The sequence below is a fragment of the Camellia sinensis genome, chromosome 3, assembly GCF_055761805.1.
Source record: "Camellia sinensis isolate YWXY chromosome 3, ASM5576180v1, whole genome shotgun sequence".
Taxonomy (NCBI): domain Eukaryota; kingdom Viridiplantae; phylum Streptophyta; class Magnoliopsida; order Ericales; family Theaceae; genus Camellia; species Camellia sinensis.
This window is the reverse complement of record NC_138963.1, coordinates 198700353-198714209: the sequence shown is the minus strand read 5'-3', so window position 1 is coordinate 198714209 and position 13857 is coordinate 198700353. Positions and strand designations below refer to the sequence as shown.

The following is a 13857-nucleotide window of genomic DNA, read 5'->3' as shown; positions in this document are numbered from 1 at the left end:
TAAAACGACGTCGTTTTAACACATTCGAACTATTCAAACCACACAAATTCAGGTCACCAAACATTTTTCTTAAAGTACATTGTTTGATTTACCTGACTTCTTTTTTTTTATCGAACATGTATTGATTTTAAAAATATTTTCATAGTTTTAAGAGTCTCTTAGGATCTTCAAATGCAAATAACTTGGAAGGAATAAGTAAAAATAAGTTCACTTTTGAAGAGTTGGATTGTAAAAATAATTTTTAGAACTCTAAAATAAGCTCGAATTAAATTTTGACAAGTTTGAATAAAAATATCAAATAATTTGAGCAACTCGAATTATGTATATATATAGAAATGTTGAATATACAAAAATACTTATTTGAATTTTTACACTTACTAATATATTTTATCCAAACTTTAAAATATTTCACTAAACTCGAGTTACTAGTCGGCCCAAGTTAAATTAAGTAAAAATAAGTATATCTAAAATGCTTAATTTGAATTTTTTAAAGAACAGGTTGCAAATGCTAGGGATTTTATTATTTTGAATTGGAGAGTCATTTCACACATACTAAGGTACCGTTTGAGAATTTATTATTTTAGTTAGTTTTTTGAATTTTTAAATATATATATATATATATATATATAAAATAATATGACAAAGTGTAATGACTTTTTAATTTTTTAATTATTATAGCCAATTCTCAATCAATGTTTAAATATATATTAAAAAAATGCTTTACTATGTATCTCTTTCAATCTACTATTTCTTTCTTTTTTTTGTAAAGAAAGTACGAATAAAAAAAATTATTAAAATTATTAGCTAAAATAAAGAAATTTGTTGAAGTATATATATTAAAAAAATAAAAATAAAATTGGCCGGCTCAATTAGATTTTGTACTTCCAATATATTTTTGTTAGACAAAATACTTAATACTAGTGAAGATGTTTTTACTAAACCCATGAACCTGACAACAATTAATAATTGGATTGGATCATATTAAACCCTAGATTTTTTATTTTTTTATTTTTTATTTTTTATTTTTTTAGAGTTTTCTCGCAGAGGAGAGGGAGACGGTAGTGGTTCCCCTACTTCTCCAATTTCCCTCTCCTTTCCCTCTTTCTAATCCTCCTCCAGATATGATGTATGCCTCACTAGTCCGACTATCATCGTCTTACCTTCTCCACGTTCAAGCCCAAAACTTGAATATCTGGTTCGGATTTTCTTACAATCTGAAGACTGATACTGGATAACACGTTTGTTTCACACAAAACGACCACCTCAATTTTAATTTTCCATCTTGATTAGAGGAAGTAAGGTCTTTAAATTCTAAGTTAAAGATTGCAGAGTAGTAGAATTTTAGATAAGTTTGGTGACAACTTAGATTTGAATTTTTTTGTTGGATTTATTTATTTATTTTTAATTTGTTGATATAATAATTCTTTATGTGTAGATGTTTGTTTTTGTTCCTTGTGAGAGCTTTTCTCCTCCTCTATGAAGGGTTGGATCATTCCTTCTATGAATTTTTTTTTTTTCTCTGTTTGAAATCTTGTTATACCATTGTACTAAATTGATCTAAGCTTTTATCAATTTTGTAATGAAAATTTTCCTCCCAATCTAAAAACAACTTGTTTGGTTTGGTTTTTAGAAAACAGTATTTTAAAAAATTCTACTTCTTTATTTTCTGTATTTTAATTTTTTCTCTATGAAGGGTTGGATCATTCCTTCTATGAAATTTTTTTTTTCTCTGTTTGAAATCTTGTCATACCATTGTACTAAATTGATCTAAGCTTTTATCAATTTTGTAATGAAAATTTTCCTCCCAATCTAAAAACAACTTGTTTGGTTTGGTTTTTAGAAAACAGTATTTTAAAAAATTCTACTTCTTTATTTTCTGTATTTTAATTTTTTCAATGAATTTTTTTAATATTTTAAGCAATTTTCTTTTTAATTTTTAGAAACACCTAACATAAATACACTAAAAAAGTATAATATTTGTGAAAAAATCTTTAAAAAATATTTATTAATATGAAAATCTTTAAAAAATCTTTAAAAAATCTTTAAATACCAAAAAATACAAAAAAAAAATGAAAATTCAGTACAATTTTCATATTTTTGAGTATTTATTAATTTTTTAAAATATTTTTTCCCAAATATTTTATTATTTAGATATATCTAAGTAAGGTGCATCTAAAAACATAAAAAAGAAAAAAAAATTGATTAAAATTTAAAAAATATTCACTAAAAACAAAAAATACATAAAATAAAAAATTTAATTTTCAAAAAATTAAATTCAGAAAACTGAAACTAAACACACTGAATATAATTAGTTCATATTAAAAAATAATAATAATTCAAAGATCAAATTAAGAATGGTATAGTTTAAGAGAATCATACTCACCAATCTAATTAACCTTATTTTCTTTTTCTCTCTTATTTTTTTAATTTTTATTTTCCCGTATTAGCGGTCTATACCAAATTTTAACTCTCAAAATTTTTAATTTAAATTTGGTCGGACGTTCAGGAAATGTGCGTATGCTTTTTTATTTTTATTTTTTGTAGTTATGGAGGTAAGAAAATTTTTAAAAATTGACCAAATGGATTGAATCAGAGCAAGTTGGTTGTATTTGATTTGTTTTTTTTAACAATAATAGGTTTATGAATTTTTAAATTTGATTTGTTTCAGTTTTCAGTTTAGTATCGGTTGAAGCACCTTATGCACAAAACTAAACCGAAACCAACCGCTTCAACATATATTATATTTATATATATAATCTAACAATATAATGATATTAATAAGTATAATAAATTATTAACCTTAATTAATTAATCTTACCATCTTTATAATCTAAATTTGTAATATAATCATAATTCTAACTCATTATTCTTGAAATCTTAATATTTTTAACTTTCTTTCATCTTTATTTTTATTAATTTAGGAATGAAAATTTATTTATTAAATAGATGGATTGAATATGTTTAAAATAATGGACAATAATTAATTTAATATTTTTTTTATATTAGTTATTATATTTAAACGCGATTCAAGTTTAAAAGGTTTTAAATCAATCAAACGTATCTAATCGAATTGTTTTAATTGGCTCAATTCAATACAATTTGATATGAGAAGCAATTTGTATCAACATTAAAAATAACAAAATTAACATCATTAATTTAATAAAATTCTGTCCTTAAAACATCCCTAATTTTCGTAGTGTGGTTTATTTGTGAGATTTTGCAGAGAGAGCCCATGATGACATGATTGTCGTTTCCTTCGGCATGTGGATATGGGCAGCCAAACACGCGTACAGCGTGGACCCTCAAGAACGTGGGGATCCACTACAGGGGAAATTCTATGACACAAGAATATAGGGGTGAGTATGGTCTGGATTGAATTGAATTAGGGTAAAATTAGAATTAATTCGTTATTTATAGTTTCTAAAAAATTAGAACTAATCAAATCCATTTAAATTATGGAATCAATCCGAACCAATTCATTTAACAAAAATGTTAGAGGTCTCAAAAATTTTATCAAAAGTTTTATCAAATGTCTCACATGGGTGTGGGACCCACATGGGACCCACATTGTGTGGGTCCCACACCCATGTGAGACATTTGGTAAAATTTTTGGTAGAATATTTGGGGTCTCTAGCATTACTCTTCATTTAAATACGCATTGAATCGGTTTAGGACCACGAATTCATATAATTAAATAACAAAAATATATATATATATATATATATAACACTTTAATTTCATAAAAATATAAATATAACGCTATATTAGTTCCATAATAGCATTATATTTTTCTATAATAACGACATACTGTTCTAGAATTTAAACAACCATAAGAAAACTGGTTTCACGATAAGTACTTAGACCATTACAAATTAAAACTAAAAATTAAAAACTAACAAACAAAAGTAATAAAAGAAGATATTATACGCTTTTAGGTTTGAGTTTAGATTTTATATAGAATAAGAGAAAATATTATCGGGGATGATGTATAATAAAAATATAGAGTATTTGTATACGGTTCAGATCGATTCTAATCCGGAACTGTGGGATTTAATTCGGAACCAATTCGTGAATTACGGATTTTTAATTCTTAAATCCGGAACCGAACCGTGGATTCAAAAAGCCAATCCAAACCTATCGGATTGAACTGAATTGAATCGGATTACGAATTTCACGGATTTCTTACTTAGCCCTACAAGAACATATATGATACATGGAACAAAATATATATATATATATATATATATATATAAAATACATTTTGTTATGTATCTTCGTACTAACAAAAAATGAACAAAAATTGTGGGGACATATTTTTTGAATACCAACACGTGGCATGGCGACGCCGACGTGTCAGCCGAGGTGCCACGTGCCCTGGTAGTTAAGCCGAGGTAATCTCGGAGAAGCCGAGGTAATCTCGGAGAAGCCGAGGTCATCTCCTAAGATGTCGGAATCCGAAGATAAGGGACAAGAGTCCTGGAGCAAAAAGGGGACTTAATTAAGATAAGGATAAATCTCTTAGGGAGTTTATCTGTATCTCCTAAAGAGTCCAGAGTAAGCACTAAGATTGGAGTTCATAGAAGTCATACTTCTAGTTGGACTTGGATTGAGTACATTATAAAAGAAAGGCACCCCCGTGGGTCTAAGGTATGTAATTCAAACCTTGAGTATTCAGTTTAATACTTGACTATCCTTGAGAAACAGACTGACTTGATCGTCGGAGGGCCCCCGGGTGGAAGAACCACCGCCGGAGCTTTTTCTTTCTGTTACAGGTTGTCGGAGCCATCTATTCTGCCGGTGCTTTGCTGCTGATCACTAAACGGGCAGTGTGGTCAGATTTTTACCCACACAATTTGGCGCCGTCTGTGGGAACGAAGGAAGAATAGATGGCCAGTAACGGACAACAAGGAAACGCTGGGGACGATGCTCCTTCTGGAAGCAGCAGACCGATTAACCTTGACACCGAAGGAGACAATCGCAATACAGAAGCCCGTGACCAGGGTCACAGGGAGAACGACGATATCCAGGAAGGTGACACAACAAAAAGATCAAACCAAGGAAAATACTACAATGAAGACAACCTCCAGGTATGGAGGGACAGGTGCCTACGCAGAGACGAGGAAGTAAAGGAATTAGCAAACAAGTTGGCGGACCTCCAGTCGGTCGTCAACTTCATGATGCAGAACAATGTTATGCAACCACCATACCCGCTGCAAGATACGCCAATGCCAGCAACCAACACCCAGAAGGGTGGAGGAAAAACAATCCCCGAGGTCCCTCAACATACCAGGAGCGGAAGGCATTCTCACCGGCCTTCCAGGGAAGTCGGACGAGAAAGGCCGAGGCAAGAAGAGTCCCGAAGGACGCAACACATGAAGAATCCAGACCCCAAAGAACATCGACATGTTCAGGGGCAAGTACTCCACTTTGACACAACCCATGAAGAGAGACCCAAACGGACCCACCTCGAGGCCGAGAGCAGTATACCAAAAAGACTAAAATCAAAAGACAGCCGAGCTCCAGGGAGGAGCAAAGAAGACTTAAGGGACTACCTCAAGAGGAGGCAGCAAAATGCAGAGGCCGAGGTAAACTCCCCAGTAAAACCGAAGACAGCCTTCTCGGTAGAACTGGACAAATTCGAACCTCCCAAGAGGTTCAGTATGCCGAGGTTCCAAATCTATGATGGTAAGTCAGATCCAAACTTTCATGTTGGGCTATACCTAAATTCAATGGCACTATATAGCGGGAACGAACCATTGCTCTGCAAGGTATTCCCCTCATCCTTTGGGGAAATTGCATCTGATTGGTTCCACAAGTTACCGAAAGGAAGTATAAAGACATGGGAAGGCCTGGCCGAGATGTTTGTGGCCAGGTTCGTGACCAACAAGCTGCAACCCCTGAGGGTTGATGCTTTGATGGCTCTAAGAATAACCAAGGAAGAAGGCCTTAGGGCCTATGCGAAGAGATACTACGAGGTGTTCAACCGAATACCTGAATGCAACCAGGAAGTAGCAGTCGTGTCTTTCAAGAACGGCCTGAAAGATGACTGCCCACTACGGAAGTCTTTGGCAAAAACACTGCCAAAGAGCATGGAAGAACTCATGGCACGAATTGAGAAATACGCCAGGGCCGAGGAAGATACGTCGGGAAACAAAGAGGTGAAGCAAGAAAAGGGAAACGGCTCGCCAAAGCGAGGCCGAGTCAACAATGGACCCACCAGACAAGAAATAGAATTAAGAAATAAACAGGCGGTAACCACGGTATTCCGGATCCCAATCCATAAAATCTTGGATCGGATTCGGAATCAACCATACTTCAGGGCTCCGGAAAGAGCACCAGGGGAATTCATGGGAAAAAACATCGGCAGACGTTGTGCCTACCACAATGAAGGAGGGCATCCAACTCAAGGTTGCAGGGCCTTAAAAGCACACTTGGAGGACCTAGTAAGGCAAGGCCTTCTGAGGGACCTGGTCGATGAGGCCAGAACAAGGGAAGAACAGGCAAGGTTGCCTCAAGCACCAGCAGCACCCCCTCCCCCAGCACAGCGACCACAGGCAGGAGAACCAAGGGTGGTCAATGTGATCCACTCAAGGGTCAACGAAAACGAGGTCAGAGGAGAAACCCAGAGGGTAAGACATTTACAGCATATCCACCAAGTTGGGGACAAGAGACATCGGCCAGAAGAATGCCAAGGGCCAATGATAGCCTTTACCGAAGCCGACCTAGAACTGGTCCAACATCCGCATAATGATGCCTTGGTAGTATCCCTCCAGGTTGGGGAATGCCAAGTAAAACGCATCCTAATAGACCAAGGCAGCTCCTGTGACATCATGTACGTCAGATGTTACAGAGAGCTAGGCCTTCACCCCGATGACCTAGAGCAATCCAGCGGCCCGATGGTCGGCTTTAATGGAACGCCAACATGGCCACTGGGTGCAACAAGCTTAGAGGTACAAGCCGGCACTAAGAAGATCAGGACAGAATTCCTGGTCATTGACACACCCTCACCATACAACATCATCCTTGGAAGACCGTGGTTGCATGCAATGGGGGCAGTTCCCTCGACGTTGCATCAACTACTCCGGTTCCCAACGGAGCATGGGATTGAAGAAGTCAGAGGGGATCAACTACAAGCCAAAAATTGCTCCATGGCAGCAATAAAGTCCACCTGTAGTATACAGGAGCCAAAGAAAGCAGAAGTTGAAGATGGAGACATGGAAGTCCTGGAAGACGTCGGGAAAGAACCGACCGAGAAAAGCGAAGAAGCACTAAAGAAAATCTTCGTCCAGGAGGGCGACGAAGAACGATTTTTTCTTCTCGGCTCCGGCCTAGCCAAAGAAGAAGAAAAAGAACTAGAAGATTTTTTAAGGGCAAACATAGAGGCATTTGCCTGGACACCCTATGAAATGCCTGGCATTGACCCCGAGGTCACTTGCCACAGTTTGAATGTCGACAGATCGGCAAAACCAGTGATTCAACGAGCCAGAAGGCCGACGTTATTACACGTCGAAGCAGTGGAGGAAGAGGTAGACAAACTCCTTGAAGCCAGGGCAATCCGAGAAGTCCAGTACCCAACGTGGCTGTCCAACACAGTAGTAGTAAAAAAGAAAAATGGCAAGTGGAGGGTTTGTGTGGATTTTACCAGCCTCAACAAAGCTTGCCCCAAGGACAGTTTCCCTCTGCCCAAAATCGACCAACTGGTTGACGCCACTTCGGGACACGAAAGGATGAGTTTTTTAGACGCATACAGAGGGTACCACCAGATTGCTATGTACCCTCCAGATGAGGAGAAGACCGCGTTCATCACCCCGAAAGGCCTGTACTGTTATAAGGTAATGCCTTTTGGGCTGAAAAACGCAGGAGCAACCTATCAGAGGTTAGTAACAAAGATGTTTAAACATCTGATCGGCAAAACAGTAGAAGTTTACATTGATGACATGGTCGTAAAGACCAAGGAGTCAAAAGGTCATCTTGCCGACCTAAAAGAGGTCTTTGACATACTCAAAAGATATCGTCTCCGACTCAACGCCGCAAAGTGTGCCTTCGGAGTTGGGTCAGGTAAATTCCTAGGCTATCTGGTAACAAGAAAGGGCATAGAGGCCAGCCCAGACCAAATCAAAGCCATCCTGGAGCTACAGAGCCCAACATCGGCAAAGCAAGTCCAAATGCTCACTGGAAGGGCCGCAGCCCTGAACCGATTCATCAGCAGAAGCTCGGACAAGTGCAGACCCTTCTTTAACCTGGTAAAAAAAGCCACAGACTTCCTGTGGACCGAAGAATGTGAAGCAGCCTTAGCCGATCTGAAAAAGTACCTGACCACAACCCCGGTCCTTTCTAACCCTGTTCCAGGAGAAGAATTATTTTTGTACTTAGCAGTCTCTGAACACGCAGTCAGTGCAGTGCTAATCCGCGAGGAAAAAGGGGAGCAGAAAGCTGTCTATTATGTAAGCAAGACTTTGGCTAACGCAGAAACAAGGTACCTACCACTGGAAAAATTAATGCTAGCCTTGGTAATGGCCTCAAAGAAACTAAGCCATTACTTCCAGGCACACAAGATTGTGGTTCTAACAGAGCACCCATTGAAGTCCTTATTACATCAAGGAGACTTAACAGGAAGGATAGCAAAATGGGCAGTAACACTGGGACAGTTTGACCTAGAATTCAGGCCAAGAACAGCAATAAAGGGCCAAGTTTTGGCCGACTTCGTCGCAGAACTCACACCTGAAGCCATCGCACCTCAGGCTCCGTCGAGCCGAGATGAGCATCACCCCGACAAACAAAAAGAAACCCAGTCAAAGACAAAACAGCAAGAGAAAGAAAGGCTCAGACCATGCAGCATCTACATCGGCGATTCGTTCAGACTATATGTCGATGGAAGTTCAAACCGCCAGGGAGCAGGAGCAGGAGTACTGCTGATATCTCCAGATGGAGAGATTGTAGAACAATCCATCCGACTGGGGTTCAAAGCCTCCAATAACGAAGCAGAATATGAGGCATTAATTGCAGGACTAAAGCTAGCAGCAGCAGCAGAGGCAGACGAGGTAATTGTTTTTTGTGATTCGCAATTAATTGTTAACCAGTCAACAGGAGAATTTGCAGCCAGAGACGAAAGAATGTCGGCATATGCAAAGGAAGTCATCCGACTGGCGGCCCTATTTCAGAACTGCAGATTACTCCAAGTCAGCCGAGATGACAACACCCACGCCGACGCATTAGCCAACCTGGCCAGTTCAATTCAAACTGGAAAAACAAGGACAATTATGATCGACTACATGTCGGCCCCGAGTATAGATAAACAGAGCACCGAACAAGAAACAATGTGCGTGGGCCTTGGACCAAGCTGGATGGATGCAATCATTGCGTTCCTAAAAGAGGGGAAGCTGCCAGAAGACCACAAAGAAGCACATAAAATTAGGCTGAAATCCGCCAGATTCAGCCTAACAGCGGAAGGCCATCTTTACAGGAGGTCCTTCACTGGACCACTTTTAAGGTGCGTACACCCTTTGCAGGTTGAAGATTTTCTTTATGAGATCCATGAAGGAATTTGTGGAAGCCATGCCGGGGGCAGATCGTTAGCCCATAGGGCCATTACCCAGGGGTATTGGTGGCCCTACATGCAAAAGGATGCCGAAACCTATGTAAAGAGATGTGAGCAATGTCAAAGGTTTGCACCTTTGATACATCAGCCAGCTGCCGACCTAAACCCAGTATCCAGCCCCTGGCCGTTTGCCCAATGGGGCATGGATCTGGTGGGACAACTTCCCCAGGCAACTGGGCAAAGAAAATATTTACTGGTAGCAACGGACTACTTCACAAAATGAATAGAGGCAGAACCTCTTGCCAAAATCCGAGATGTGGATGTCAAGAATTTTATTTGGCGAAACATAATCACCAGATTTGGGATTCCAAGAGCAATAGTTGCCGACAACGGAACACAGTTCGACAGCAAACTTATCAAAAACTTCTGTGCGAAATTCAAGATCAAAAACTATTTCTCAACTCCAAGTTTTCCTCAAAGTAATGGGCAAGCAGAGGCGTCCAACAAAGTAATCCTGGATGGGATAAAGAAGAGGCTCCAAGCAGCAAAGGGAAAGTGGGTGGACGAGCTGCCCAACGTACTTTGGGCATATCGGACCACGCCGAGAAGATCAACGGGAGAATCCCCTTTTGCCATGGCCTATGGCACAGAAGCAGTCATCCCATTGGAGATCGGCATCCCAGGGATCAGAACCCAGGGAGTAGAGAATGGCACCAATGACATACTCTTAGCCCGAGACCTGGATCTACTGGAAGAACGAAGAGAGAAGGCTGCAATTCAGCTTGCAGTATACCAGCAACAGCTTGCCAGAGCTTACAACAAGAAGGTTAATCCAAGGGATTTTCAAGTTGGCGACTTAGTCCTAAGAAAAGTCGTCGGAAACAAGAAGGATCCCAGGGAAGGCAAGCTTGGCCCGAACTGGGAAGGACCCTACAGAGTTACTTCAGTATTGGGCAATGGAGCATATCGGCTTGAAGACAATGAGGGCAAAGCACTACCCAGACCTTGGAATACTTGTAACTTGAAATTCTTCTATCATTAGATAAACATCATTGTTTGGCCGATATTATCAATAAAGTCTTTTCAGAATTCTCTCAACACGTATGATTAATGGTTATTGAAGACATATCAAACTCAGGCAAACTAAGCCGATGTTATTCCTTGATCCACTTGTTGAAATTTGTAGCAATTTACAAGTTGGAATCAAGCTGATTCCTTATCTTCACTTGTTGAAATTTGTAGCAATTTACAAGTTGAAGTTAAGCCGATATTATTCCTTGATCCACTTGTTGAAATTTGTAGCAATTTACAAGTTGGAATCAAGCTGATTCCTTATCTTCACTTGTTGAAATTTGTAGCAATTTACAAGTTGAAGTTAAGCCGATATTATTCCTTGATCCACTTGTTGAAATTTGTAGCAATTTACAAGTTGGAATCAAGCTGATTCCTTATCTTCACTTGTTGAAATTTGTAGCAATTTACAAGTTGAAGTTAAGCCGATATTATTCCTTGATCCACTTGTTGAAATTTGTAGCAATTTACAAGTTGGAATCAAGCTGATTCCTTATCTTCACTTGTTGAAATTTGTAGCAATTTACAAGTTGGAATCAAGCTGATTCCTTATCTTCACTTGTTGAAATTTGTAGCAATTTACAAGTTGAAGTTAAGCCGATATAATTCCTTGATCCACTTGTTGAAATTTGTAGCAATTTACAAGTTGGAATCAAGCTGATTCCTTATCTTCACTTGTTGAAATTTGTAGCAATTTACAAGTTGAAGTTAAGCCGATGTTATTCCTTGATCCACTTGTTGAAATTTGTAGCAATTTACAAGTTGGAATCAAGCTGATTCCCTACCTTCACTTGTTGAAATTTGTAGCAATTTACAAGTCGAAGATAGGCCGAGGTTATTGCGTAAGTTCTCATAGCAATATGTGGGTTGTCTGAACCCTAGAGAAGATGCATAACACTTGTTGAAAGTTGTAGCCATTTACAAGGTTATGTTAAGCCGACGTATGATCACCCGCTGAGGTATACAGAAAATTAACGGGTCGATGCAAAGGTCAGCATCTCGCCGAAGTAAAAGCCTTGCAGTTATACCCAGGGTATGTAGCCCCGAGAAGATTGCACAAAGAAAGCATGCAAAAATTTCTAAGTATAGAACTATGCAGAAGCAAGCAACAGAACATCACAAGATCAAAAATATCCATTGCAAGAACAGTTGCAATTACATACTGAAAAAGGCACATCGGCCATAAGAAGGAATGTACATTGTTCAGAAATTAAAAGAAAAAACAAAGTCCAAAATCCAGAAAAGAAAGAAGGGAAAATCAAGACTCTTGAACATCAGCAGCAGCAGAAACTGGAACCTCGGATGATTCAGCTGGAATATCCTCGGCCACCTTCTCCGCTCGTATTTCGGCATCTATCTCTGCTAAAGTTGTGTCAAGACTTCTGTCAGTCAGAAGAAGGTCAGATGATGGACACCCCTGAACAGGTTCCCTGGGCACTTCCTCAGCCTCATCACCCACTTCATCTTGAGTTAAGTCTAAAATTTGCTCAGCTGGAAAGGACTTGGCCTCAGTAGCGCCCTTGGGTTTTCTCACCAAGGCTTCACCTTCATCTTTCTCTTCGTCTTCACCCTCAGCTTCTACCTCGGTCTCTGATTCATCCTCAGCTTGACTTGGAGGAAGAAATGGTAGAAGATTAGCATCAACTTGGCGCAATGGCGAGTCAGCAGGGAGATCAAGCTTCTTTATCAGAGACATCCAACCAAGGGAAAATCCCCTGTTGCATGCCTGCCTGACTTGAAGTTTGTATTCTTCTGCAACGTCGGCCATGCCTTGAGCATAGGCCTTTTCATCGGCCTCCTTGACTTCGGCCTCCTTGGTGGCCAGAGCTTGTTGAAGTTCTTTTTGCGCTTGGACCTTCTGAGCCTCGGCCTCCCTTTTCTCGGCTTCAGCTACTTTTTTAACGGCCTCAGCAGCTTCGGCCTTCTCAAGAGCTAAGGTTTGGTTCTTCGTCGCAGCCTCGGCTTGATCCTCTAGTTTCTTCATTTTTACTTCAAGAGCCCTTAATTCTCTCTTCATTGAGGTCGCTTCCCTCTTCATATCAACCAATCTTTGACGATTCTCAAAGGATTGCATTGAAAATGAGTGGGCATGTTGGATAGCCTGAATGCAAACAGAAGTATCAGAAAATTTTCTCAGAAAGAAAAAGAAGGAAGAAACATAAATACAAATAGAAATACTTACTTGAGCAGAGTGTTGGAGCATCAGAGCGTAATTTTCATACTCACTGAACTTGGCATTTCGCTCCAAGTCATTCGGTAGAAGAAGAGCGGTGCTAAGGGCGACAGCAACGTTGATATCATCAGCACTTTCACTAGCCATGATAGGCCTGTCCTCTAGAGATAGATCAGGGGCCCATGGGACGTCGGGCTTCTTCGAAGCCGAGGTCGTTGCGGACGATGACCTTGGCCTCTTTGTTTGTGTAGATCCTGAGGGTTGGCCCTCAGCAGACCTTTTTGTTGAAGTAGAGGTTGATTTTTTGTTTTCAGCTAGCTTCGAAATCGGCAAAGCATCTTCAGCCTCGGCATCTGTAACCTTGGCCTTAGGCTGAGCCTTTTTTACCCTCTTCGGTTTGGGTGGAAGCATTGATTGCGTTGCTGCGGCTTCGGCGTCAGCTGGAATGTCGGCAAGAAGATCTTGGACGACAGGCCTCGGACGAACCATCTCGGCAGTCTTTACTAGCCTTCGTCGGCGTTTACGTTCAGGAATTGGTATCAAGAGGGGGGCCGAAGTTGATGGAAGATCGGCTGGGTCAGATGTGGACTCTTGATCTGTCCGAGATGTAGAAGCAGTTAAGGTTGTGGCTGTTGGTGGAGAGAGACTCTTCCTCCTTTTTCGAGGGACGTCGGGTAAAATGGATTTGTGTGTGGGGACAAAGTTTAATAATACTGGGGCTTTTCGTTTAAGGATTGGAAGACCAAGAAGTGTTCTCAGATCTGGTCCTGGGAAGAAGGATTGACGAAAATTTTTCGGTGGTTGATGAAGATCTGCAAAGAATCAGACGTCAGAAACAACAAAAGTATTTAAGTGTTGAATAAAAACAACTAAGTGTTGACTCAGGGCTCTTACTCTTGCCCTCTGTAAGTGTTCGAGGAAGAGGGTAAAGGTGGACATCTTCATCTGGGCCAAATTCCCAATTTCCAGAGGCAATAAGATAGTCATCTCCAGCCCCCTTGTTGGAGTCTGGAAGGTCGGCTATAATCTTGTACTGAGTGGATCTCGGCTTAAGGTAATATACAAAACCCCTATC

At 39.7% G+C, this 13857-nt stretch overlaps 1 protein-coding gene across 1 annotated transcript; it reads right to left on the bottom strand.

Moving 5' to 3' along the window:
- Positions 1 to 11622: 11622 nt before the first annotated feature.
- LOC145821245 (uncharacterized) lies at positions 11623 to 13007 on the bottom strand. The gene is made up of 2 exons (XM_082917760.1): positions 12792 to 13007; positions 11623 to 12710 (listed from the first exon to the last, which is right to left on the bottom strand). The coding sequence occupies exons 1-2, from the start codon at positions 12927 to 12929 to the stop codon at positions 11868 to 11870; spliced, it is 981 nt and encodes a 326-aa protein (XP_082773886.1). The 5' UTR covers positions 12930 to 13007; the 3' UTR covers positions 11623 to 11867.
- Positions 13008 to 13857: the final 850 nt, after the last annotated feature.

Coding starts and splice junctions, on each gene's coding strand:
- LOC145821245 (XM_082917760.1), bottom strand. CDS start 12,929: ATGGCTAGTGAAAGTGCTGATGATATCAACGTTGCTGTCGCCCTTAGC. Junction 12,711..12,791: donor TGCTCCAACACTCTGCTCAA/GTAAGTATTTCT, acceptor GTTTGCATTCAG/GCTATCCAACATGCCCACTC.